General features: G+C 42.8%; 4 protein-coding genes across 5 annotated transcripts in view; 3 read left to right on the top strand and 1 right to left on the bottom strand.

Annotated features, from left to right (window-relative positions):
• Positions 1-4442, top strand: part of LOC115007816 (serine/arginine repetitive matrix protein 1-like) — a gene marked incomplete at its 5' end in the record, with an annotated part of 11782 nt that extends 7340 nt beyond the window's left edge. Inside the window, one exon of the mRNA XM_029430818.1 lies at positions 4386-4442. Coding sequence (XP_029286678.1) covers positions 4386-4442 — 57 coding nt within the window. The remainder of the gene's footprint in view (positions 1-4385) is intronic.
• A 2295-nt stretch (positions 4443-6737) lies between these two features.
• On the top strand, positions 6738-18141 carry dnase1l4.1 (deoxyribonuclease 1 like 4, tandem duplicate 1). 2 transcript variants are annotated; one of them, XM_029432076.1, is made up of 10 exons: positions 6738-6863; positions 10930-11015; positions 11346-11434; positions 11917-12003; positions 12330-12442; positions 12758-12870; positions 13694-13851; positions 14314-14410; positions 17129-17195; positions 17881-18141. In XM_029432076.1, exons 2-10 carry the CDS (start codon positions 10935-10937, stop codon positions 18033-18035), a joined length of 960 nt encoding a protein of 319 aa, XP_029287936.1. In that variant the 5' UTR covers positions 6738-6863; positions 10930-10934; the 3' UTR covers positions 18036-18141. The 2 variants fall into 2 exon arrangements, with proteins under 2 accessions (XP_029287936.1, XP_029287935.1); XM_029432075.1 differs by lacking the exon at positions 6738-6863 and having other exon boundaries at positions 10739-11015.
• A 634-nt stretch (positions 18142-18775) lies between these two features.
• Positions 18776-20941, bottom strand: tma7 (translation machinery associated 7 homolog). The gene is made up of 4 exons (XM_029432621.1): positions 20807-20941; positions 20166-20221; positions 19581-19668; positions 18776-19234 (listed from the first exon to the last, which is right to left on the bottom strand). The coding sequence occupies exons 1-4, from the start codon at positions 20820-20822 to the stop codon at positions 19200-19202; spliced, it is 195 nt and encodes a 64-aa protein (XP_029288481.1). The 5' UTR covers positions 20823-20941; the 3' UTR covers positions 18776-19199.
• Positions 20922-26596, top strand: ccdc51 (coiled-coil domain containing 51). Its single transcript, XM_029432620.1, has 7 exons — positions 20922-21069; positions 21458-21542; positions 22823-23021; positions 24474-24611; positions 24762-24926; positions 25154-25360; positions 25459-26596. Exons 2-7 carry the CDS (start codon positions 21538-21540, stop codon positions 26038-26040), a joined length of 1296 nt encoding a protein of 431 aa, XP_029288480.1. The 5' UTR covers positions 20922-21069; positions 21458-21537; the 3' UTR covers positions 26041-26596.
• The last annotated feature ends 1335 nt before the right edge of the window (positions 26597-27931 follow it).

Raw genomic sequence — 27931 nt, 5'->3', positions numbered from 1 at the left:
GGGGTTGCAGTTCGGTGACCTGAGGATCTCATCGCTGCTCTTTGCAGATGATGTGGTCCTTATGGCATCATCGGTCTGTGACCTTCAACAGTCACTGGATCGGTTCGCAGCCGAGTGTGCAGCGGTTGGGATGAGGATCAGCACCTCCAAATCTGAGGCCATGGCTCTCAGCAGGAAACCGGTGGATTGCCTACTCCGGGTAGGGAATGAGCCATTACCCCAAGTGAAGGAGTTCAAGTACCTCGGGGTCCTGTTCGCGAGTGAGGGGACAATGGAGCGAGAGATTGGCCGGAGAATCGGAGCAGCGGGGGCGGTATTACAGTCACTTTACCGCACCGTTGTGACGAAAAGAGAGCTGAGCCAGAAGGCAAAGCTCTCAATATACCGGTCGATCTTCGTTCCTACCCTCACCTATGGTCATGAAGGCCGGGTCATGACCGAAAGAACGAGATCACGGGTACAAGCGGCCGAAATGGGTTTTCTCAGACGGGTGGCTGGCGTCTCCCTTAGAGATAGGGTGAGAAGCTCAGCCATCCGTGAGAGACTCGGAGTAGAGCCGCTGCTCCTTTACGTTGAAAGGAGCCAGTTGAGGTGGTTCGGGCATCTAGTAAGGATGCCACCTGGGCGCCTCCCTAGGGAGGTGTTCCAGGCACGTCCAGCTGGGAGGAGACCCCGGGGAAGACCCAGGACTCGGTGGAGAGATTATATCTCCTCACTGGGAACGCCTCAGGATCCCCCAGTCGGAGCTGGAGGATGTGGCCCGGAGAAGGGAAGATTGGGGTTCCTTACTGGAGCTGCTGCCCCCGCGACCCGATCCCGGATAAGCGGTAGACGATGGATGGATTGTATTTATTTTTGTAATCGTTGATGTGTTTCCATGTAAGTAACTTTTTGAAGAGAGCAAATAATAAATGTGATGCAAACAGCTTTGAGATCGTATCATTGTGTAACTTTCATCGGAAGAGCACGAAGACAACAAAACAAGTTCTGTCTTGCAGTTTGTCTGTGTCTCTGTGGAAAAACACACATGAAACCAAATTCATGTTTAGTTTGTTTCCATTATCCCAAGAAACAGGTCAGAACAAGAAACTATGTCAACAAAACATTCTGTAAATAAGTCTTCAGCAGGGACGGCACCGTTTTAAAACATTTAAAAAACACATAACCCGATAGATATAACACACTGCAGTACACACAACTGAGCGGTAGATGTAATGTATGTCATATTCCCTGGGGATAAATAAAGTATCTGTCTGTCTGTCTGTCTGTCTGTCTGTCTGTCTCTCTGTCTGTCTGTCTGTCTGTCTGTCTGTCTGTCTATCTATCTGTCTGTCTGTCTGTGTGTCTGTCTCTCTGTCTCTCTGTCTGTCTGTCTGTCTGTCTATCTATCTGGTAACTTAATAAAACTACAAATTAAGGGCTAGATATAAATATTGAAGAGATAAAAGAGCACAAACTGGGTGATACTGTCATATCACAGCTGAACAAAATGAGTTAAAATGAATACAGTTATAAATAATTGAACTACTGACCTAATTTTTAATCCAATTATTTCTGTTATTAGACACGACAGTTGTGATCATTTAATAAAATATTTTGAGTTTTACAATGCATTTATTAATATTAACAGTAGTTTTATAGTGCATTTATTAATATTAACAGTAGTTTTATAGTGCATTTATTAATATTAACAGTAGTTTTATAATGCATTTATTAATATTAACAGTAGTTTTATAATGTATTTATTAATATTAACAGTAGTTTTATAATGTATTTATTAATATTAACAGTAGTTTTATAATGCATTTATTAATATTAACAGTAGTTTTATAATGTATTTATTAATATTAACAGTAGTTTTATAATGTATTTATTAATATTAACAGTAGTTTTATAGTGCATTTATTAATATTAACAGTAGTTTTATAATGTATTTATTAATATTAACAGTAGTTTTATAATGTATTTATTAATATTAACAGTAGTTTTATAGTGCATTTATTAATATTAACAGTAGTTTTATAATGCATGTATTAATATTAACAGTAGTTTTATAGTGCATTTATTAATATTAACAGTAGTTTTATAGTGCATTTATTAATATTAACAGTAGTTTTATAATGCATGTATTAATATTAACAGTAGTTTTATAGTGCATTTATTAATATTAACAGTAGTTTTATAATGCATGTATTAATATTAACAGTAGTTTTATAATATATTTATTAATATTAACAGTAGTTTTATAGTGCATTTATTAATATTAACAGTAGTTTTATAATGCATGTATTAATATTAACAGTAGTTTTATAGTGCATTTATTAATATTAACAGTAGTTTTATAGTGCATTTATTAATATTAACAGTAGTTTTATAATGCATGTATTAATATTAACAGTAGTTTTATAGTGCATTTATTAATATTAACAGTAGTTTTATAATGTATTTATTAATATTAACAGTAGTTTTATAATGCATGTATTAATATTAACAGTAGTTTTATAATGTATTTATTAATATTAACAGTAGTTTTATAGTGCATTTATTAATATTAACAGTAGTTTTATAATGTATTTATTAATATTAACAGTAGTTTTATAGTGCATTTATTAATATTAACAGTAGTTTTATAATGCATGTATTAATATTAACAGTAGTTTTGAAGTGCATTTCGTGAGCACGAGGGGAAGTCCGCGATGTCGGTAGAGATTCCTGGAGTCGCCATTTTGTTTGTTTTGAGCTAGAAATATTATTATAATATAAAAACTGTGTAACAACATTGAGCTTCACATAAGTTGAGAAACATGAAGAACTAAATCACAATAGTTGTTAAAGTCGAGCAGCAGAAGCCACGAGACCACCGGAAGTGATTGTTTCAATGGTAAGCTCACGTTACTGATAAGCTAACGTTAGCTCGTTCTGTCTTGCTAGTTTTGTTGTGTGTTAGCAACGAAGCTATTCATGTAAAACTTATTCTAGCACATTACTATTGTTTGTACACATCAATACTCTAAATGAAATGTATTTAATGCATACAGTATCATTTATTTAGTAGTTTTATATTTATAATTTTGCTAAAGGAGAATTACATTTTGATTTTGTTCTAATGTGGTCTTAAATCACGAACTGCTCATGTTGCTAGAGATGATTAAGATTATAAATAGTGAACTACGAAATATAGTTTTACTGTTACAGAATTATTGGCGTAAAAAGTATGTGTTTCTACAAAAAAATACAATTTATCTTTCTCTGAGAGAGAGAGGTTTGTAGGTTATATGTGTAAAATATGTTTCATTGCAAACATTAGCGAAGCAAAAGCAGTTTAATTCTATTTTCATGCCTGATTTTCTATTGTGTTAACACACGCTAAGCATATTGTGTTAGAACAAAAATAATTATGACATCATTTGAGAATTTGGAAGTGACTCGAGAGTTACAAATAATTTGCTAATATGCTAAGTTTCTGCATTCAGTCGGCGCTCGATGTTGTTGATATAATACGATAAACATCAGAATCAAATTTAATGTGTTGATCCCAGCAGATGGAGAGACGCCCAGCGTGATTTCCAGGAACCCGGATCTCGTGATCATAATTTAAAGAGTGCACTCTGATCCGATTTATGTTCATCAGACATGGTGGATGAATCTCACATAAGGACAAATATGCATCCTGACTTAACGATGTCACGATACCATAAGTGTCACGCTTCTGATTGCCAATTCGATACCATGGTAAAAAAACAAACGCACAATAAATCCCATGGAATTCAACTCCTTTCATTACGTTGCTGTGAAAACATCTCCTTCCAATAACTTTAAACTTCAATACGTTTCTCTACATTTGTCAAGATAAGATTACATTTAAACCCAACACATTATGACGTTATACTTTACCTTCTACCTTGACATAAATTCACATTTATGAATAATACAAGTCAACTCAGATTCCGGCTGCTAACGTTAGCTAGCTCTCCTGCCGATTTCAACACGGATTGGTGTTCTTTACAATGTGGCATTATCAGGGAGATCAGGGTGTGTCTCGTGTGTGCGGAGAGTTCAGCAAACTGTTAGGGAGAGAAAGCAGAGGAGGAACACTGCGGTCCGGCGCACGGCCAGACTTGTGTGCTTTAGGAACCGATAAGCTCCGTAGAAAGTAGTAAGTATCATGACGTTTTCAGAATTTTGGCTTCGATTTGGTACCAAAGTATTGATTCTCGTGACGTCACTATACTGACTCAAGATGATCGTCAAACTAAGCTTCTTTAAAGCACCATTTTCCTTGGTGTAAAGTGGTGATGGACTGTTTTATCAGCCAATCTTCCTTGTTGACTATCAGCAAATAAGAGGACGTTCCATGTTAATATGTTGTGTCTCATCACCTCCAGCCCGGCTCCACTAACCCCAGGGGCGACGCCAAGGAGGTGAAGGAGCCGAGGAGGTGAAGGAGCCGAGGAAGTGAAGGAACCGAGGAGGTGAAGGAGCCGAGGAGGTGAAGGAGCCGAGGAGGTGAAGGAGCCGAGGAGGCGAAGGAGCCGAGGAGGTGAAGGAGGCTGCCTCACAGGTACAGACAATCTCTCTTCTGACTGACTCATACATGGAATCGGAGTTTCGGGCTTCCGGTGGAATCGCAATGCATGCTGGTGGGTCAAGCCTAGAAAAGTGAGCACCAACTCTACAAGGGCCGCCATATTGGATTTCTTCTCTACGTGTTTACATTGTGTTTGGCTAGTTGTTAGTGTGTAATCATCGCTCTTCTAGTTCTGGGATTTGGACACATTGTGCGGTGAAAGGATAAATAAATGGGCAGAATCTCATTGTGAGCTTCACGATTGCACTCGTTTGATGAAAAATTGCGACTGCAAGCCCCCGTTCAAACTATTTCCATTTCCAACAGCACTAAAGAACAATGATAGAAGGCTAGCATGGACCAAAGCTGTAAAGAGACAGGATTACAATGGGAAGTCTTGGGAGCCCAAGAAATCTTTGCGGATTTGCAGTGAGCATTTCATGCAAGGAAAACCAACAAATGAATTCCCTGATCCTGAACTCGACCTGGGGTATGTAGTCTATCTACTTGATTTATATATTGACAAATGTACTTTCTATATATTGAGTTTTATGATAATTAACAAACACAAGTTAGGTATATATTTATAATAGCTTACCCTGCAACACAACTGCAATAAGCACTTATGATATCTTCAGTTTTCTTGACTGCGCAGATCCATGCCGAATGTGGCGTTTGGGAAGTTTTCATTGAATGAGAACATTTGGCTTTCAAAAAGCAAAACTCAGAATCTGTGAGAGGATTGAAAGATATTTGTTTCAACCAGCCAGAGTCAAACAGTCTAAATGCTTTGCCTTCTTTGTATTCGTTCAAAGTTCGTTTATGAAACTCGACATGGTTCCCTGGGGGGTCAGACATTAAACATAATGTTATATCGCTGAGGTATATCGGCGGCCAAGAAGTCATGCTGTTGTTTTCATTGACCCGGCCATCCTGCAGTGTCAAGGGATCAGGCACTGAAACGCCACTCGGCATAACCAAAAGCTTAGTCTTTTCTTTTTCTGTGATTGAAAGTCTTTCGTTGGCTGTTGGTTGCTCCTCAATGCTCATCTCTGATGCAGCGAACACCCTGATGCAGCGAACACCCTGATGCAGCGAACACCCTGATGCAGCGAACACCCTGATGCAGCGAACACCCTGATGCAGCAAACACCCTGATGCAGCGAACACCCTGATGCAGCGAACACCCTGATGCAGCAAACACCCTGATGCAGCGAACACCCTGATGCAGCGAACACCCTGATGCAGCGAACACCCTGATGCAGCGAACACCCTGATGCAGCAAACACCCTGATGCAGCGAACACCCTGATGCAGCGAACACCCTGATGCAGCGAACACCCTGATGCAGCGAACACCCTGGCAATAAGCTCCAGTTCTGTTCCTGAAACCTTTAAATTAAAAATACTTTCAAAGCTTCGACTTTCCACATCTGAGCCTCATCATAAGAAAGGAGTTCAGAACTCATTGTAGAGCAGTAGGTTTGTTTACAACACGCTTGAAGAATAAGCTAAATACAATGTAAACACGTAGAGAAGAAATCCAATATGGCGGCCCTTGTAGAGTTCATGCTCACTTTTCTAGGCTTGCCACCCCAGCATGCATTGCGATTCCACCGGAACTCTGATTCCATGTATTACAGGTTTACTGTGGGTCTTTAAAAAGTCTTAAATTAAATCAGAAATCTGAGAAAAAAACAATCATCTAAATAACTTCTACGTGATATTAATACGTTTTAGTTTCAGTGACTTTTTAAAAAAATCTGTAGAAACAAAATGAGTACGAACTGTAAACTGCAGTTTTTGTTCAAAGGAAAATTCAAATGAATCTCAAATATAGTCGGGTCATTTGGGAAAACTATTTCCTCTCTCACACACACACACACACACACACACACACACACACACACACACACACACACACACACACACACATTTTAATGGTTCTGTTTATGTTTGTTTTCAGAATATTGTGACCAGATGATATCCTCTCTCACACACACACACACACACACACACACATTATTCTTTTTACACACACAACAGGAAACCATTATGGAGGGCGGGATCCTTGTTTTGTTTTCCTCTCTCTGTCTCAGTCCGGCCTCTGCTATTGGTTGGCTCTCGACCAATCACCTTGCCTGTGGTCACCCTCTATACAAAGCTGCAGATCTAAGATCTTTCATTGTGAATCCACAAAGTTTTTCCTCCTCTTTCTCCACTTTATTTAATCCTTATTCGGAATAAACTCTTCTGATTTGAAGGTCTTGTCCGCAGCAGCAGATTTTTGTCCGGCAGGTGAGAAACAACTTGTCTCTTTGTCTTGTTTCCTTTCACGCTGCGCTGAATACCTGAGATGTTTGAAATGCCTTTAGACAATGAAGGAGCATGTTAACATCTGCAGACCCTAAAACAACAGGTGGAATATATTAGTTACCATTATTTAGGTGCAGAAGTGAAGTACAGATAGTTTACTTATCATATTCACAACAATTGACACGTGAGAAGGTTCCAGAGTTAAAGTGCTTTCTGCATTTATTTAGTTTTACTCAATACTGCACAAAAGTAAATAATTGAGGTAGTCTTTGAGTATTTGTCTGACAGCTTTAGTTACTTTTCCGATTACAATCTTAAATCTCTAAAGTTTAAAAAGCCTCTCGATCAGCTGGAAGATGATGTCACAAAGCTGGAAACTGTTTTTCTGAGGAACTCATGAACAGTTGACTTTTTAGAGACAAAGATACCAAACATGTGAGGATGTGATAGAATCTGATGCATCGTGTACATTAAACTACCGACAGGATGTGAAGGAGGGAACATCTGCAGCAGGAACATTAATGCAGAAACATCAGATAAAACACTGACAGGAAACATTTTACTGCACAATCAATACTTTTGCTTCAGTAAGGTTTCAGCTGCAGGACTTTCACAGTGCGGTGTTTGTACTGTTACTTAAGTTAAGGATCTGAATACGTCAGTCGATAGTGCGAGCAGACAAAGCGTCACCAGCAGGTAGAAACAAACGGCTGCCAAGTTTCAGAAAACAACACTGATATCTGATCCCTGTGTGTGTGTGTGCGTGTGTGTGTGTGTGTGTGCGCGTGTGCGTGCGTGTGTGTGCGTGTGCGTGTGTGTGTGATCCACTAAAAGAAGTGTCTCCTGTTTGATTGACAGCAGAGATTATGAGTCAATAACATTCATTATATTTAACTACAGTTCATTCCTGCGGCGACTAAACTGTTGTAGCTTGATGCTAAATGTGTGTGTGAAACAAAACACAGTGTAATCAATTTACTGAATGGAAACTGAGCTTCTAATGTTCTAACACTTACCTTCTTAGAACAAAGTATTACTCCTGAGATACAGTCAGACACCAGTCTGGATGTGGTAAATATGAAGTTACACCAATACGCATCGTATTATCAGAGGTTTTAAGACACTTAATTAAAGTAAAGTAACTCAAAACTGTACTGAAGTAAATGTAGTAAATGAAGTAAATAAACACACTTTAATGACATAAATATGCATTAAACAGGATGATTAAAGAGTTCATTTCTAACTGTTTTATTATTTTTATCTTGCCAATTATTTATCAATTTACTTTTTTTAAACTCATAAAACTTCCCAGAGCTCGAGTTGACGTGTTTAAATTGTTTTTGTCCAACAAACAAAAGTCAAAGAAAAATGTGTTTTGGGCAGTTTTGCTTCAACAATCAAAACAACAAAATGGTTTAATAATAATAAAACATTATTATTTTATAAACTTTATTATTATTATTTATAATTTATTATTACTATCATATTTTTATTTTTTACCGTTTTAATCAGGTAAATCCTGCAAACATTTAAAAACGCGTAAAACAAACATTTTAGTATTTCAGAGAACCTCGAATTTAATCACATTTTGTTTTGAAATTCTTCACATTTCACACAGAACATCAATGAAACTGCATTTTATCTTCATTTCATCTGTGTCTACAGTGTGTTGTAGCCGCAGGCGAGGTGAGTCAACAAGGTTTTATGAGACGGGGCTGCTGTTAAAACACACACACACACACACACACACACACACACACACACACACACACACACACACACACACACACACACACACAAAGAAACAGTCATACCACACATGCCGGTGCATGTTCAGACACAAACCCGACTAAAATACAAAAACATTCAGGGGCGGTTTCACAGACAGAGCTTAAGGCTAGTCCCAGACTAAAGTTTAAGATGTTCTAACTCTCAGCGACCTGCAGACTCATCTTAAAATAGTCCTGCATTTATCTTGCTCTGGATTAAACTAAACTGGTTGCAAGAGGATTAGAGCTGCTCTGGGACTAAATTGAATCTTAAATGAATCCTTGAAGGAGGCAGGTTTAACCTCTGCTTAAATCCAACTGTTTGTGAGGCAGCATGGACTGCTTGGAGTACCTAAATGAAGATGAACATCAGAGGCCAGCCGGACGGATACTTGTTGATAGTAATCCGTTAAATGACTTTGATGAAATAACTTTTCCAGACCGCTTTAGAATGTACAAAGAAAATGCTTGAGTCTAGCCCATAAGTCTTCAACAGGGGGTCTGTGACCCCCAGGGGGTCCACGGAGGTACTGCAGGGGTTTGTTTTTTGTTGCACATTTACATCCCCCACCCCCTCTCACACAGAACTCTGACAGCACCCCCCCTCGTTTGAATACCACTGCAGTAGGGGGTCCCTGCTGCATGCTACACCAGTTTGGGGGTCCTTGGCCTGAAAAACGTAGAAGACCCCTGCTCTAGCCTTTCCTCCTCGTCTCGAAGACGAAGGCCTTTACTCACTTCACACCAAGTGCCACTTCAGGTTTTGGCAACTGGAACGTTTCATGGGGAAACTGGTGATTTGTGTGGCGTCAGTGAAGCAACTGATTGTAGAACAGTTCACAAAGTCTGCGAGGCCATTTGTGAATTGAGGAGTATTTATATAAAGCTCCCTGATGCTGCTGCCCGAGACAACTATAAAGTGCAGTTCTATGAATATGGCCACTTCCCAGGAGTCACTGGCTGCATAGATGTCATGTTCCCATCAAGTGTCCATCAACTCCTGATGCTGAGGAGTACAGGAACCATAAGAACTGGTTTTCCATCAGTGTCCGGGGTGTATGCAATCCTCATTTAGAGTTTCATTTAATGCTTTGCTCATGAAACTCTCTGGCTAACTTTTCATGCATGCTCATCTTGTTCTCTGCTGAAAGGTGGTGGCACCATCTTCTCTCAGGGACACTACAGCAGATGTGGATGGCACACACTCACTGTGCCCTGGCTCTTCAAGCCTGTTCAGATTCCTTTCCTCTGGGAGAAGAACACCATTAGAAACACAAATATAACCACATGGTCCACAGTGATACTCGTATAATACCAAATACCTGTGTGTGTGTGTGTGTGTGTGTGTGCGTGTGTGTGTGTGCGTGTGTGTGTGTGTGTGTGTGTGTGTGTGTGTGTGTGTGTGTGTGGGTGTGTGTGTGTGTGTGTGTGTGTGTGTGTGTGTGTGTCACTGTGCTTCACAGACCAGCAACATGAAACCTGTGGAAAAAGATAGACTGACAGGGGACTATAATCACCTGACAAAATAACTAATTCACTTTCTGTGGTGTATTTACCATTAGTGCTCAGGTCTTCATCTGACCTTCTACATGGTCATCGTCTGGTGCACCACCCAGAGGTTTCTGGTGCCCCACCCAGAGGTTTCTGGTGCCCCACCCAGAGGTCTCTGGTCTATAATTCCAGACAGCAAGTCCCTGAATTCATCGGTGTTGTTTGTTTCCGGTCCTCCACCAGTCTTAAATCTCTCTCAAGCTTTTTAAAGCCAGTTTAAGGTTCTTCCACAGAGTCTATAAAGGCAGAAATAATTCTACATGTCATTTTGGTAAATATAAATCAACCACTCTTTCCTTTTCTCTGCAGCAGTAGTTTGGTTTTTACTTTCTATAGTTGGACGGTTCGACACAATTTGCTCTAGTTGCGTTTTTAATATTCACTAAAGTTTTTGGAACGTGTTCTTTTTGCACCTGTCAGACTTCTGTCTCTAGATCCACTTCAGAATTAATATCTTTGAATCCATTCCAGGTGTTCATGAGCACCATCACACCAACAGCATGTGCTCATACTCAACCTAATGAGGCTTAACCAGGTGTTCTCGTTTACTCTTACTTACCTTACTCCAAGACTCTATAGTCTGCGACTATCTAAACCAAACTTAAACCACTTTTATGCTAGAGACTTAAATGTTTTAGATTAACTAGTCCACATTAAGGCCTATTCCTGGTTTAATCTAAACTCTGCCTGTGAAACCGCCCCTCAGTGTTTTTCCTTTCTCTCTGCAGACACCATGAAAATAGCTTCTTTTAACATCCAGAAGTTTGGAAAAAACAAAGTGTCTGACCCAGATGTCCTAAACATCCTGATTAAGGTAATAAAACACACCTGCTCCTGTGGAAATGTTATTCTTACATTAAGAAAGTTAAAGTTAAAGTTATTTTGATTCTTCTTTACCTGAACAACAAGTGAATGTAGAATCAAATGATGCAACAGATGTAATAACTTTGTGTCTTTACATATTCAGTGCAGTTTATTTTAAATGCAGCTTCTTCATCGTCACAATCTGAGAAAGAAAGTTGCTGAAGCCTTTCAGAAATGAATAATTATGGAAACCAAACGTATGTTTTTAATGAAATGAGTGAATGTATCAGGACTCAGACTCAGAGTTTAAAAACAAGCGTGTCCCTGTGTTCCTCCGCAGGTCGTGTCTCGATACGACATCATCTTGATCCTGGAGGTCGTGGACATCAGCGGAGACTCCGTGAACACTTTCCTGGACGCACTCAACAAGTGAGTGCAAGCTTTGTTTTTATTATTATAATTATTAATATTACTTCCGCCAAGGACCGCATCTGATGAACTGGGGCTGATACACAAATTATGTTTTAGCAGTTAGGGCATTTGTGCTGCATTCACGTGCTGTTGGAATAATCCGAAAGATAAGTTCCCAACTGGCAAAATTCAAATGAACGTCCCCTGTAGTCTGAACGACAATTTGGAAACAGAAACCAATAGGTTTGTGCGATGTGACGGTAGAGATTCTGCAATACCGTTTCTACTGGCGGAGCTATCGTCGCACGATCTCGTGATTCTCGCCATATCGCGATCTCTCAAATCTCGCTGCCTCACAAGGGATGTAGATTTGGGCAGACGAAGAGGAGAGTGACGTAAAATCAGGAATTTATATGATTACAAAACCTGCAGGAAAAGTCTTTAGTTTGATTGATGGTCTGAAGCTGTGTGAGAAGCATTCACATCCCGTCTGTGTCCAGAGCCAACAGGAAGCATCATTACACTCTGAAGATCAGCAGTCGTCTGGGCCGAACGCGCTACAAGGAGCAGTTCATGTTCCTGTACAGGTGAGTGTTCACCTGCCGCAGCTTCTCACTGAGTCCCTGTAAAGATAACAACCTGAGATGAGTTTACAGCCCGGACTGCAGCAACACGTTCTCACTCCCAACTCCTCGAGAAACGGCTTCTCAGGTCGGAGACGGAGAGACACTTTCATCATTCAATATCGACTACATTCATAATTCATCATTTGTGTTCGGAAAAACATCTACAGAGATTCCTGATCGCAGGTAGACAGAAACCAGCTGATCTCTGTGTGTGTGTGTGTGTGTGTGTGTGTGTGCGTGTGTGTGTGTGTGTGTGTGCGTGTGCGCGCGCGTGTGTGTGTGTGTAGGGATGACCTCGTTGACCTGGTGGGCTCCTATCAGTTTGATGACCAGGTGTCTGAGGGAGGAGACGTTTTCGCGAGAGATCCGTACATCCTGCGGTTCAGATGCTTGAACACAGGTAGAAGACGTCTGTCGTGCACACAAAGGAACTTAGTGTGTTTTTAGAGCGGAGAAAATAACTTGTGTGTGTAACTGATAAAGAGACAGAATAAAGAGCAAATAATACAAAACTATTAAACATAAACAGCCTTGGTGACACCAGCTGGTTATATTTATATATTATTAGATATTAGATATTTATAGTGACAATTTTATTTTATTGCTAAGGTGTGTGTGTGTGTGTGTGTGTGTGTGTGTGTGTGTGTGTGTGTGTGTGTGTGTGTGTGTGTGTGTGTGTGTGTGTGTGTGTGTGTGTGTGTGTGTGTGACCACAGTGCTGAAGGACCTGGTTTTGATCCCAGTTCACACCAAACCACACGACTCTGAGAAGGAGCTGGACGAGCTCTACGACGTCTTCCAGCACGTCAAGAGGAAGTGGAGGACAGATGTGAGGATCACAGTGTTAACAACACAAAGCAGGAAGTTTTGTTTTTATAAAAATGTATATATCCAAATGGATAACAAGGAAAGGATGAACTGTTGTCAGTACTGGGTAATACTGAAAAAGCTCATTAATAAATGATTTACATCTATAAGTGTTTGCAGGAAGCTTTGGGTAAATAACCAGATACATTAATAAAGCTTCTGCAAACTGACCTCAAAGTGACATTTAAATCAACAACATCCACTTTTAGAATAGTGTCCGTCAGCGAACAGCAAGGACATGAACATAATGTTAATAACGTGAAACATTAAACTTCTTTAATAATTAAAAGAGAAGGAAGTCATCAAAAGAACAAATCAACATGATGAGAAAAGTGTTTGTGTGTCAGATAAGAAGATAACGGTCCAGTTCACATGTTAGAGATGCACATGTTAGAGATGCACATGTTAGAGATGCACATGTTAGAGATGCACATGTTAGAGATGCACATGTTAGACACGGGATCCTTTGTATTAAGTAGTTTTACTTTGGCTGATTTAATCTGGTTTACTACGACGGTACGAACACAAAATAAGCTGTTGCTGTGGTTCAATAGCGATAAACAGATGCTGAAGTAACAACATGTGTATGGTGTTCCTTCTTCTTAAAGTCTTAAAGGTCCGTGTAGATATCCTGCTTATTGATGGTGATACAACAATTCTCCATCTCTGATTCAACATTTAAGCAAATATTTGAACTTGTTTAAATCTTTGCATTGACTGTCACTTTGTGCACATTTGTAGTCTCAGACTTACATTTAAATCGTTGATGTTTTGTGGTCCTGCAGAACGTGATGATCCTCGGCGACTTCAACGCGGACGGTCTGTACGTCTCCAAGAGCGAGATGAAGGGCCTCCGTATCCGTAGCGACAAGAACTTCCACTGGCTGATCGGAGATGATGTCGACACCACGGCGAGCACGCGCAACGACCACACCTACGACAGGTAACACACACACGACAGACACACATTCCTCTCTATATTCTGAAGCTTTGTGCAGAGGGCTTTGTTCACATGTCACTCACAGCTCATGTTATACACGCTACACTCACTACATGCAGGAGATGCACAGAGTTCTGTGTGTTGACAGGATTTAGTGATTTATGGAGTGATACAAAGACAGATCCAGAATCTGTACAAACCTTTGATATGTGAACAACATGAAACACTTTGAACCTGCTTCATCCAGACTTCTCTTTACATCCTGACATGTAGCACATCAGCACATCTTTAATAACATAATGCCTCATTTACATATTCAAACATCACATGTCAGTGAGCTTGTAATACAGAAAGTAACTGTCTCCATGTCAGTAATGAAGTGGGGAAATTTCATGGAGATGTATATTCGTTAATCTGTTCAGCCTGTCCACCTGCAGGAGAGTGACTGACTCTTTCTTGCTGCAGGATTGTGGTTTACGGAGACGACATGGTCGAGGCTGTCGTACCAAACTCCGCCAAACCCTTCAACTTCCAGAAGGCTTATGGACTGAGTGAGGAGCAGGTCCGTAGTTACTTTATGTTAACCATAATGTTACCATAATGTTACCATAATGTTACCATCATGTTACCCTCATGTAGATACCGACAACGTTTCATCAACCCTGGCCGAAATAAACACTTCTGCTGATTTGTACAAACATTGTTGTGGAAGTCCAGGAAACGTCAAGAAACCAAACGCCGTCGTGTCTCGGTTCATAACATCATCTGCTGACACAGCTCAGGGAGTTTCACAGACTTGTGTTCACTGTTCACTGTTTTGCCAGAATTTAATTGATCTAAAACGTATCAAACTGAAGCCGAAATAACAACCTAATGATACCGATTTGTAAAAAGCCTGAGAGCTGTGTTGTCTGGAGCCTAGTGCTCCTGGTAGGGTCTCCCAAGGCAAATTGGTCTCAGGTGAGGGGCCAGACTAAGAATGGTTCAAAAACGACTTCATGAAAGAAAGGGAAAAGGAAAGGAGAGACCCTGCCCGGAGGAAGCCCGGGGCCCCCGTCTGGAGCCAGGCCCAGAGGGAGGGCCCGACAGCGAGCGCCTGGTGGCCGGGTCTGCCACGGAGCCCGGTCGGGCACAGCCCGAAGAAGCTACGTGGTGTCTCCCATCCATCCATCCTGTGGGCCCACCACTCATGGGAAAAACCGCTGGGGTCGGGTGCGCTGTCTTACACGGTGGCAGTGATGGTCAGGGACCTCAACGGACCAGACCCGGGCAGCAGAGGCTGGCTCTGGGGACGTGGAACGTCACCTCTCTGTGGGGGAAGGAGCCGGAACTAGTGCGGGAGGTGGATCGCTACCAGTTGGATCTGGTGGGGCTTACCTCCACGCACAGTCTTGGCTCTGGAACCGTACTCCTGGATAGGGGTTGGACTCTATTCTTCTCCGGAGTTGCCCAAGGTGTGAGGCGTTGGAGTTTACCCCAGTGGACGAGAGGGTCGCCTCCCTACGTCTTCGGGTTATGGGGGGGAAAACTCTGACTGTTGTTTGTGCCTATGCCCCAAACCGCAGTTCTGAGTATTCGGCCTTCTTGGAGACCCTGAATGGAGCCCTGCAGGGGGCTCCATTAGGGGACTCCGTAGTCTTGCTGGGAGACTTCAACGCACACGTGGGAAACGATGGAGACACCTGGAGAGGCGTGATTGGGAGGAAGACCGGGGTGGTGGTTCCCCTATTTAAAAAGGAGGACCAGAAAGTGTGTGCAGGTGTATCACACTTCTCAGCCTCCCTGGTAAAGTCTACTGGAAAGGAGGGTTCGGCCGGTAGTCGAATCTCTGATTGAAGAGGAACAATGCGGATTCCGTCCTGGTCGTGGAACAACGGACCAACTCTTCACTTTCGCAAGGATCCTGGAGGGGGCCTGGGAGTACGCCCATCCGGTCTACATGTGTTTTGTGGATCTGGAGAAGGCGTATGACCGGGTCCCCCGGGTGATACTGTGGGAGGTGCTGTGGGAGTATGGGGTGAGGGGGTCACTTTTGAGGGCCATCCAATCCCTGTACGATCAGAGCGAGAGTTGTGTCCGGATACTCGGCAGTAAGTCGGACTCGTTTCCCGTGAATGTTGGCCTCCGCCAGAGCTGCGCTTTATCACCAATCCTGTTCGTGATTTTCATGGACAGGATATCGAGGCGTAGTCGTGGAGGAGAGGGGTTGCAGTTCGGTGACCTGAGGATCTCATCGCTGCTCTTTGCAGATGATGTGGTCCTTATGGCATCATCGGTCTGTGACCTTCAACAGTCACTGGATCAGTTCGCAGCCGAGTGTGAAGCGGTTGGGATGAGGATCAGCACCTCCAAATCTGAGGCCATGGCTCTCAGCAGGAAACCGGTGGATTGCCTACTCCGGGTAGGGAATGAGCCATTACCCCAAGTGAAGGAGTTCAAGTACCTCGGGGTCTTGTTCGCGAGTGAGGGGACAATGGAGCGAGAGATTGGCCGAAGAATCGGAGCAGCGGGGGCGGTATTACAGTCACTTTACCGCACCGTTGTGACGAAAAGAGAGCTGAGCCAGAAGGCAAAGCTCTCAATCTACCGGTCGATCTTCGTTCCTACCCTCACCTATGGTCATGAAGGCTGGGTCATGACCGAAAGAACGAGATCACGGGTACAAGCGGCCGAAATGTGTTTTCTCAGACGGGTGGCTGGCGTCTCCCTTAGAGATAGGGTGAGAAGCTCAGCCATCCGTGAGAGACTCGGAGTAGAGCCGCTGCTCCTTTACGTTGAAAGGAACCAGTTGAGGTGGTTCGGGCATCTAGTAAGGATGCCACCTGAGCGCCTCCCTAGGGAGGTGTTCCAGGCACGTCCAGCTGGGAGGAGACCCCGGGGAAGACCCAGGACTCAGTGGAGAGATTATATCTCCTCACTGGGAACGCCTCAGGATCCCCCAGTCGGAGCTGGAGGATGTGGCCCGGAGAAGGGAAGATTGGGGTTCCTTACTGGAGCTGCTGCCCCCGCGACCCGATCCCGGATAAGCGGTAGACGATGGATGGATGGATTTACGTGAATGACGTGAATGACGCATCTTCACGTCCTCCACATCGGCCCGCGTGAATTTGCGTCTTTGAATTGACTTTATATGAAGTCTTACTCATTATTATTATTATTAGTATGATAGTGTTGAGTTCAGTCCTGGTGGAATTGTATTCAATGCAACTTGGTTCACGTTTAACAATAATTACACAAAAGATTTTTATTTTTAGTTATAATGAATAACTTTTTATTTCAGGCTCTGAAAGTGAGCGACCATTACCCCGTGGAGGTGGAGCTGAAGGCTCAGACGCATGAAGAGGACGGTAACCAGCACCGCTACACTTGCATACTTATTGTTCTTGTTCTTATGTACTTCTACTACTACAGATAGTAAGTGTGAAGAAGCAATGGTTGTGTCTGTGTGAATAAAACAACTGGAAGAATCTTCTTTGTTTTGAGATGTGTTCAGGTGCAGGGCATTCATCGGGTGATTTAGAAACTGTGTTTTTGTTGATATCAGTCATCCAATGAGAGCGAGACACGAGCCGACCTCCAACACAGACGTCACGACAGATTTTAAAAACTACAAAACCGTTGTTTCTTTCTTAGATATTTAACAACATTTTAAAACTTAAGATTTCCAGAGACAACTGACAAATTCAGTGGACATCACATTAAAGACCTGGCTGTGCTGACACACACACACACACACACACACACATTAATATTGATGCATAATGAATAACGTGATTAGTTTTCCTTATTTCATTGGCTATTTTAGATTTTTGTGGGGTAATGCGTAAGCCCTAAAAATAAAACCATTGACTTTGAGACGAGCTAACAGGAAGTGCTAAAATTATTTCCAGATTGAAGAACTCATTCCTGCAGCTCTATAAACTTTATACTTATTTCTCCCCAGAAAGTGAACAATTCCCCAAACTGTTTAAACTCTTGACCGGTCAGTCTCCCCGAGCTGAGCTGCAGGACTCACGTGTTGCTCCTCTGCAGGTCCTGACCTTCAGTCGGTACCCCCGCAGCTCGTGGCCGAGGATCTGCTGGAGCTGAAGAGAGGAAACCTGATGCTGGAGAGGGAGAAGCTCAGCCTGCAGATCCAGATCCTGCGGCTGAAGATGGCCAACATGAGCCGAGGGAATGAAATCTAAACACCTGCAGAAGCTCTGAGTGACGTCGCTGCATTAGTTCCTCTGTGCTCAGTCTGGATCCTGGATTACTGCTCACCCCCCTCAATATGAACAGACTGTTTTAATTTAGTGTTCTCACTTTTGACTGTATCAAGTTGTTTGTTGGAATAAAATAACTGGTTCATTTGTTACATCTGGATTAATTCTTCTACAGATTTTATTCTCACCTCAAACTGAACGTCATGCAGGAACTTTAAATTTATTTAACCGAACCTCAACGTCTTCTTCTGGCGACGTCTCAAATCGCTGAGGATTTGCTTTAGTGTTTAGGGGACATTACCTAAGATTAAACATCTGATGAGTGGACTTCATCATTCAGGACACCTGGTCCACAGGTCGGATGGTTAAGAACGTTTGGTGCATGGAGACCAGAGATTACCCAGCATCAAGCTTTATTTGGTTGTTCCTTGTAGCCTGCAAGCGTCTAAGGACAGGGCGTCAGATGCTGTTCAGCTTGTGAAGCCCCTTGAGGCAAATTTGTAATTCGTGAGACTAGATAAAATCCCTTTGATCTGAAGCAACACAACAGCTTGAGAGAAGTTGGTCACAACTGATTACTTGTTTATGCTCTGCTCACGATGACCTTCCTGTTACGTCACTGCGTTTATATGAGAATGTGACGTAACGAGGTCTGACACTTTGAGTTTTAAACCGTTTGCTGGAAAGGAATCCGTCAGAATCTCAAACAAAGAATCAAAATGAGTCGTTACAAAAACTTTATTAGTATCTTCCTCTTTACAACACAACGGAAAGAAAAGAACTTGGTGATGTGTGTTCTGATAGTTTAAAGTCTCACATGGACAAAAACTAAATACGGTAGAGATCAGGACCCCCCCCCCCCCCCCATTTGTAAGATGGCGAACCTTAATTTATAAACTGGATTTGAAGATGTTGATCATCTGAAACACAAAAGGTGTGGACCCATATTCCTGGTGCTTGAAATTCTCAGAAATATTTAATTAAATGTCTGTACATGTTCACTGGGTCGAGCAGGTCGACACCAGGGCAGGTGTTTGATGGGGTTCATGTGTAACACAGGTCTTCTCAGCGAGCAAACACATCTCAGACACAGGACACAGGAAGTGAAGCCGGGGCGTCGACGAACATCGGCGTCAGATCCAGATCTTACTTCTTGCCTGATTTCTTGATGCCACTGCTGCCTGGAGGGGCAAACGACAGAAAACATTTACATTTAAATTGTGTTTGTAAGAAAACCAATTAATCCCAGAGGTCAGAACTGTGGCTGGACTTTGTTTTTATTTTGTCGCTGAAAGGCAGAATTAAACTTATATTTAAATATATGTACCAAGAGTAAAAGTACTCATTATGCAGAATGGCTCTTTTCACAATGTGTATTTTATTCTAAGTATTACTGATGCATTAATGTGTTCATTACTTTAATGTCGCAGCTGGTAACGGTGGAGATCATTTATTTACTTAACATACTGCTGGTAAAAGGTAACGCTGTGCAATACATGCAGAGTAGAGAGTACAATACTCCATTACCTAGAGGTCCTTTTCCAGACGCTTTGGCCTTCAACACTTCCATGGCCTTCAGGTCATCCTTTTGCTTCTGCTTGAAGGCAACATCATCCTGCAGACACAGACGATTTACAATCTTCTGACTAAACCCTTTGCATGACATCACTCCTGGCTGACATGCCTCTTCAGTGTGGCCTGCAGCTAACATTCATTTATGAATATTTTCCTAGAAAACAACAAAAATAAATGTTGCTATGAGGTATTTTTTTGTTTAACACCCGATACTCAGCCGACATCTGAAGACCTCACCTTGGGCTCTGGGAAATAGTGAGGGGACAATGCAGCAAATAACTTAAATAAATCTTAATTTAAGCTTAGCAGTTTTGTGTCTCGTGTGTTATTATTAAATTGCTGCATTTGATCAGATGCAACAAAATATATATATTGGCATCATACATGTGGGCAGGCATCGGCCGACCTGCTTTCAAAAATATCGGCCTTTTACCCATATCGGTCGATCACTAGTATAAAGAACATATGCAATTTGAAAACAAGAATACAGAAATATGCGTTAATGAAGATATGCGTCCATTCTAAGAGGATACTTACATCATCCATTTCCTTGGACTGTTTCTTGGGCGCCTTCAGTGGCTTCTTTTTGCCTCCTGCGGACAATAAACGCATTTTATATCGACCAACAGGCCTGTTGAAATAGCCCGATCTGAAGTATATATAGTTTAGAGTCTGTTTGATCTGGTGTGGCCAGAACACCACGTCGTACTCCTTTAGTATAGCTGTGCTATATCAGTGAAGATGACTGACTCAACCGTTCAAATATAGATGCTATTTAAATAACACGTATCCAGAAGCTCACTGCACGCTCCTCACATTTTAGATCTAAACTTAGTGTGTCCGTTACCCGCTAACACAAGCAGAAAGAGGGCGGAAAACATTTTAAATCTACTTTAAATTACATTTTGGAAGATGATTTATACGACGAATGTTCCAGACGACCACAGTGATTTGTACATGATGTAGATACATCATCTTTCTTATTTATATATTTCCCGACATCCACAAAAACATTTATGTTGCAGATTCTAGCTGTCGTTTGGTGCAAGAAGAGAACGCTGTCTGACTCGTGCTCTTTCGCAGCCGTTAGCTTGCTAGCTAATCAAACCTGTAAAATACGCTGCGTGTTGTCAAACAGCTATACTTTCTGATGCCCAGCAGATGAAACGACGTCTCACCTTCTCTGCTTGCCATGTTTAAAACTCTTCACAGTAGATCTTGGAGTAGAAATAGACGTGTATTTGTTTGGCTGCCGGTTGTCTTTCTAATCCGCGCTATCAGGACCCCGCTGAACTCTGATCCGGAAGTAGAAAGACCGCTACGTGCCTGAATGAAAAGTTACCCGGCTGGTTGTTTCATTTGACATCAAGATGCTAACTTGTTAGCCGAAAGAAAGCGCTTCCGTGTGACATGAATACTCTGACAACACTGAATAGAACAGGTATGTTTATTTGACCTTCTTGTTATGTGAGTGTCACTGTCACAGAAAGCATGCTGTTTACCGGCTACTGTTAGCAACGTGGAGCTAAAGGCTGTTTGTGAATGAAACGGAAACGAACACAACAGTCGGATAACCTTGGAGGAAAAATGTTATTAAAAGTATATTAATGTTGTTAGACCCTGTGCATGTAATCCTCATCCCGTATGTCTGGTTATCAGTCAGTATTAGTAGTGAGGATAGTTCATGTGTCATGTTCCCCCCCAGGTTGTAAATGTAGTAGCAGTTAGATCAGTTAGGATGTTGACTTAATGTGGAATTTAAATATCTTTGTAAGCAGCACTTGATCGTTTATAAATCATATAATTGTTTCTAACTGGTTTTCTCACAGGTCCCTGTTCCTGCTCTGTAGCTGCAGTGAAAGTGAAGCTGACAGTTTTCAAGCTTCACTGCTGACTGCTGCTCTTCTCAATGAGGTACTTCTGCACAATGCAACCAGAGCAAAGACCAGAGCAAAGACCAGAGCAAAGACCAGAGCAAAGACCAGAACAAAGACCAGAGCAAAGACCAGAACAAAGACAAGAGCAAAGACCAGAGCAAAGACAAGAGCAAAGACCAGAGCAAAGACCAAAACAAGACCAGAGCAAAGACCAGAACAAAGACCAGAGCCAAGACAAGAGCAAAGACAAGAGCAAAGACCAGAGCAAAGACCAGAACAAAGACCAGAGCAAAGACAAGAGCAAAGACCAGAGCAAAGACCCAGAGCAAAGACCAGACAAAGACCAGAGCAAAGACCAGAGCAAAGACCAGAGCAAAGACCAGAGCAAAGACCAGAGCAAAGACCAGAGCAAGACCAGAGCAAAGACCAGAGCAAAGACAAGAGCAAAGACCAGAACAAAGACCAGAGCAAAGACAAGAGCAAAGACCAGAGCAAAGACCAGAACAAAGACCAGAACAAAGACCAGAGCAAAGACCAGAGCAAAGACCAGAGCAAAGACCAGAGCAAAGACAAGAGCAAAGACCAGAACAAAGACCAGAGCAAAGACCAGAGCAAAGACCAGAGCAAAGACAAGAGCAAAGACAAGAGCAAAGACCAGAACAAAGACCAGAGCAAAGACCAGAGCAAAGACCAGAACAAAGACCAGAGCAAAGACCAGAACAAGGACCAGAGCAAAGACCAGAACAAAGACCAGAGCCAAGACAAGAGCAAGACAAGAACAAAGACCAGAGCAAAGACCAGAGCAAAGACCAGAGCAAAGACCAGAGCAAAGACCAGAGCAAAGACCAGAGCAAAGACCAGAGCAAGACCAGAGCAAGACCAAGAGCAAAGACCAGAGCAAAGACCAGAACAAAGACCAGAACAAAGACCAGAGCAAAGACCAGAGCAAAGACCAGAACAAGACCAGAGCAAAGACCAGAACAAAGACCAGAGCAAAGACCAGACAAAGACCAGAACAAAGACCAGAGCAAAGACCAGAGCAAAGACCAGAGCAAAGACCAGAGCAAGACCAGAGCAAAGACCAGAACAAAGACCAGAGCAAAGACCAGAGCAAAGACCAGAACAAAGACAAGACCAGAGCAAAGACCAGAGCAAAGACCAGAGCAAAGACCAGAGCAAAGACCAGAGCAAACAAAGACCAGAGCAAAGACAAGAGCAAAGACCAGAGCAAAGACCAGAGCAAAGACCAGAGCAAAGACCAGAGGAAACACCGCACAATGAAGCTGATGATTAACAACATTATCTTTTCTGTGTCAGGTACAGAGGCGCTCAGATCTGTCTCCGGGCTCATGGCTCGTGCTGTCTGTCCCGCCTCTTCCTGCCCTGCAGAATCACCCCGGTCCGAACCTACAGTGCTCACAATCAGCCCGGCTCCCCTCCACCCACTAAGCCCACCCCTCCTGATAGGAACGGCAACGCCAAGGTGGTGAAGGAGCGTGCCCTGGCTGCATTGCAGGTACCGTAAATCCCTCTTTAACTGATTATAACACATTTCCAGACCATAGACATCACCGACTTACTACAGGGTTTTAAGTCCTATAAAGGTCTAGAATAAGCTTTAAATACAGTGAAAAGCTCTTAAATGCTCTGCTGTTAACTGCAAATAATCAGGGGGGTCATTGAAATTGAAGTCTTGTTGCTCGACATGAGAATCTAACCACAGTCCTCTCCAGTCAGAATTTACTTGAGCACATCCATGAAGTCTCGCTGCTACCCTACCAGCGTTGTAAGATTTAGATTGCTGTTTCTTACTTAAAGTAATTCTACGACTTCCTTCATACGAACCTTTCTTCATACTTCTGCCTGTATGTCAGCAAATTACAAATGGGTATCGACTTTAATTCAATGTGGTCTTAAAATGTCTTTATTTAAAGGAGCAGTTGATAACATTCAGCCACCAGATGGCGCCCTCCCATTGTGTTCACGTCCAAACACTGTTTGCCAGTTCGATGCACAATTTGCATATTTCATAGAAAGTGTCGGTGTAGAGTCCCAGTTGGCTAACTAGCTTTAGCTAACCTCCCAAGAAGAACAGTGATGAACTCTGTGTGGCGTTTCAGCCCTTGAATCCGACGAGCAGCGCCAGAGTTCACCTGGTCTTGTTCCCCCTTCAGTCTCTGAGCACTTTGGATGTGTACCGGAGAAGCCGAACGCTAACTGTATAAATAAGAATTGTTTTTGTTTTTTTCAACACTAACTGACAACTACTCAGATTCTTGTTTGCTGACGACACAGAGATACCATGTGATACCAACGTCGTTATTCTATTGGCTCACAAGCCTCGCTGGCAACCACACTTTAAGTGTATTTACCTTAAGTTCAGCCGACTCTTTCTGACGGGGAGCTGAAGCAGTTATCTACGCTCTCTTCAAAGCCACCAGACTCCATTGATAAAAACAGTGATTTAACCTCTCAGAACACGGGAGTTACTGGTCCACAGCTGCCTCCATCAGTCGGTTAGTTTGTGTTATTGTGTGACTTTGGTGTTTTAAAGGGTTAATTCAGATTCACTAAAATCACACAATAACTCAAACTAACTGACAGACGGAGGCAGCGGGAGAGCAGCAACGTCTGTTCTGAGAGGTTAAATCACTGTTTTTGTCAATGCAGTCTGGACATTCAATTAGTACCAGACAAAAATGTTTTAATAATATTTCACATCATATTTATAATTTGTTTTAGGAAAAGCATTTTACTATTCTTTACCTTTTTATAAAATAAAAAAAACCTTTGTTGGTGTTATTATTTAAAAAATATTCGTCGACATACAAATGTTAGAAATATAACCTTTTAACTTGAAACCCTTTGTTATAACTATTTTAAAAGTAATAAAGGCACCATTATTATCTGATACTACAAAAGAACAAAACATTTAAAACGATGGTCTGTTTCTGCTCTTCTCCTCCAGCATGCAGGCGAGTTGGGGCAGCTGTGGGGTCAAAGGTCGGCTCAGGCGGCCACCGCCTCAGTCAACTACTGGTGGGAAAGATACGAAGAGTTTGTCGGGCTCAACGAGGTCCGCTCGGCCCAGACAAAGGTCACTGAGGTCAGCAGACAGTAAGAAGCAGGAAACGTGCTGTGAACACGTTCACAGTCAGAAAACACAATAATTTGCAGAATCCTTTTTATAGATGAACTCCAAGCTGATGAGTTTTATGTTTCCTGAGAGAGTCTCAGACATGCGTGTTTCTTCCAGGCTGAGTCGGCGTTCATGGTGGCCAGAGGGATGGTGCGCGAGGCTCATGTCAGCCTGGAGGCCCTGCAGGTCCGGCTGAAGGAGGTCAGGGACCGGCTGGACAGAGTCTCCAGGGAGGAAGCTCACTACCTGGAGCTCGCCACTCAGGAGCACAAACTGCTGCAGGTTAGCAACTTAAAATGTAAATATAAACCAATGGCACAATAACAGTAAGTGCAAGAGAGTTTCTTAGAAAGTGCACAAGATTGGTGAAGGTTGGTGTGTTCGTGTTCTGCTCAGATGCTGATGTTTGAATAAAGATGGCAGCTTTCTTGGCCAAGCAGAGAGATCTGTTAAATAAAGTCCCTGTTTGTGTAACACTTGAAGTTAATTCATAATGAACGTGACCGCAGGAGGAGCGGCGTCTCCGGACTGCGTACGAGAACTCAGAGGGGTCGGAGAGGGAGAAGTTCGCCTTGTTTTCTGCGGGCGTCAGATCGAGCCACGAGAAGGAGCGGACGAGAGCAGAACGCACCAAAAACTGGTCCATCATCGGCTCGGTGCTCGGAGCTCTGATCGGGGTCATGGGGTCGACATACATCAACCGCGTCCGCCTGCAGGTGAGGGGGGGCGACTCAGACAAAGCGTCTCTAGTATCGGCACCAGTGTGCTCTGATCTTTGGTTCAGCTGATGCATCCTCACCTCTCTCATCCGTAGGAGCTGAAGAGTCTTCTGCTGGAGGCACAGAAAGGTCCCGAGAGTCTGCAGGAAGCCCTCAGAGTCCAGGCTGGAAACCATCGCTTCCAGCAGGACGAGCTCCGCACGCTCATCGACAGCCTCAGGGTCGCTCTGACTGACGCCTTCACACAGAGGGGCGTCGTCCTTCAGGACAAGAGGGCTCCGTCCCCAGACGCGCCCACGGTGTCTCTTTCAGCCTTCAAAGACCTCCACATCAGCAGCCAAAAGACAGAGTCCCTTCTGAAGTCCCTCCGGCCACAACTGGGACAACTGGAGCAAGGACTCGGTAGAGTTGAGGGAGAAATGTCTGTGGTGAGGAGGCTGCTGGAGACCAAACCACAGACTGAACCACAGACCGCTCAGCCGCAGTTTGCAGCACCGGAGAGACCCGAGCGAGAGGACCGGTGGGAGTCTGAGGCGCTGGTGACGCGTCTGGAGGAGTCCCAGAGGACGCTGGGAGAACGAATCAGGACAAACAATGTTTACAACGCTGTGTTTACTTACACCGCCACCGCCATCACCGTCTCTGCCGTCTACCTGCTGCTGAGAGGAACTGGTTAGGTGTGTGTGTGTGTGTGTGTGTGTGTGTGTGTGTGTGTGTTCTCTTAACATCTGGAGATGAAACTACACAGAGTTTGGTTGTAGTTCCAGCTGTTCTGCTTTCAGCGTGAAGCTGCAGTCGTTTGAAGTTGTGTTTCATGCGTTCACTTAAATGAGCCTCATGACCTCCACCCATTAGATTTTCAGTAGATTTCTTATCTGGATCTCTTTTAGCCCGAGTCCTCAAACATAAAAGAACATCAGTACATGGATACAAACAGAACAAACTACATTTAAACTCGTTAAAACAAAGTTAAGTGTTTATATTGTATATAACATTATAACATTAAAACAACCCTAACCCACCGAGAAAGAACTATATCATCATTAACTAATATTTCTATTGTCTCACACATTAATATTAGATATGTTTAATAACAACAAGGTAAACATTACGACTGCTGACTGCTCTGCTGCTGACTGCTCTGCTGCTGACTGCTCTGCTGACTGCTCTGCTGCTGACTGCTCTGCTGCTGACTGCTCTGCTGCTGACTGCTCTGCTGCTGACTGCTCTGCTGCTGACTGCTCTGCTGCTGACTGCTCTGCTGCTGACTGCTCTGCTGCTGACTGCTCTGCTGACTGCTCTGCTGCTGACTGCTCTGCTGCTGACTGACTGCTCTGCTGCTGACTGCTCTGCTGCTGACTGCTCTGCTGCTGCTGACTGCTCTGCTGCTGACTGCTCTGCTGCTGACTGCTCTGCTGACTGCTCTGCTGACTGACTGATCTGCTGACTGCTCTGCTGACTGACTGCTCTGCTGCTGACTGCTCTGCTGCTGACTGACTGCTCTGCTGCTGACTGCTCTGCTGCTGACTGCTCTGCTGACTGCTCTGCTGACTGACTGATCTGCTGACTGCTCTGCAGGTTTTTACCTCGTCCACTACTTGAATGTGTGTTTGTGTTGAATGACGATCACTGTGTAATAAACTACTTTATTGTTTGGATAATAAATGAGCAATTAAATCGATGTCTTGCCTCCCTGAGTGACTGATGGAGAGAGAAATGTGTTCTTGTCCAGCGTAGAAAATAACGATTATTTCCTTTATCGATTAATCTGCTCAATACTTAATATGAACTGCAACGATTAGTCAACTAACCGAATAGTGGATCGACAGAACACAATTGCTATTTATTGTAATAATCGATTCATCGTTAATTTACTTTTTCATGCAAAAGTTTCAGAAAATATGGAGATTTCCTGCTGTTTCTCAGTTCATATCATTAAAGTGACAAAACGAGACGTTTAAAGACATCACATCGGTCTTGGGACGGACATTTGTTACTATTTTCTAACATTTTATAGACCAAACGATTAATCTAGAAAATAACCGCAGATTAAACGATACCGAAAATAATCTTTAATAAAGTTTACTTTCGTATGAGACGAGAAGAAACTGGAACTTCAAATGTTGTGAATATTTACATGAAACAAAAAGACTTAAATGATGAACAGATTATTAAATGTGTTGTTTGTGTGTCGAAGCATTAACGTGTAGATTTACAGATTTTATCTTTAATTGCTTTCAGAAAATGTGTGTGTGTTTGTTTTACGCGTTTTTAAATGTTTGCGCGATTTACCTGAGTAAAACGGTAAAAAATAAAATGATAATAATAATAATAATAATAATAAAGAGGAGATGGATAAAATAATAATATTTTATTATTATTAAACCATTTTGTTGTTTTGATTGTTGAAGCAAAACTGCCCAAAACACATTTTTCTTTGACTTTGAGATTGTTTGTAGTCCATCCATCCATCGTCTACCGCTTATCCGGGGTCGGGTCGCGGGGGCAGCAGCTCCAGTAAGGAACCCCAATCTTCCCTTCTCCGGGCCACATCCTCCAGCTCCGACT

Source organism: Cottoperca gobio, chromosome 5, assembly GCF_900634415.1.
Source record: "Cottoperca gobio chromosome 5, fCotGob3.1, whole genome shotgun sequence".
Lineage (NCBI taxonomy): Eukaryota > Metazoa > Chordata > Actinopteri > Perciformes > Bovichtidae > Cottoperca > Cottoperca gobio.
Note: the sequence above shows the minus strand (reverse complement) of the source record. Positions and strands in the feature narration are given on the sequence as shown.

Coding starts and splice junctions, on each gene's coding strand:
- ccdc51 (XM_029432620.1), top strand. Junction 24,612..24,761: donor CCCAGACAAAGGTCACTGAG/GTCAGCAGACAG, acceptor TGTTTCTTCCAG/GCTGAGTCGGCGTTCATGGT. Junction 25,361..25,458: donor TCAACCGCGTCCGCCTGCAG/GTGAGGGGGGGC, acceptor TCTCATCCGTAG/GAGCTGAAGAGTCTTCTGCT.
- dnase1l4.1 (XM_029432076.1), top strand. CDS start 10,935: ATGAAAATAGCTTCTTTTAACATCCAGAAGTTTGGAAAAAACAAAGTG. Junction 12,004..12,329: donor CAGTTCATGTTCCTGTACAG/GTGAGTGTTCAC, acceptor GTGTGTGTGTAG/GGATGACCTCGTTGACCTGG. Junction 12,443..12,757: donor GTTCAGATGCTTGAACACAG/GTAGAAGACGTC, acceptor GTGTGACCACAG/TGCTGAAGGACCTGGTTTTG.
- tma7 (XM_029432621.1), bottom strand. Junction 19,669..20,165: donor AGTCCAAGGAAATGGATGAT/GTAAGTATCCTC, acceptor CTGTGTCTGCAG/GATGATGTTGCCTTCAAGCA. Junction 19,235..19,580: donor GTCTGGAAAAGGACCTCTAG/GTAATGGAGTAT, acceptor TTGCCCCTCCAG/GCAGCAGTGGCATCAAGAAA.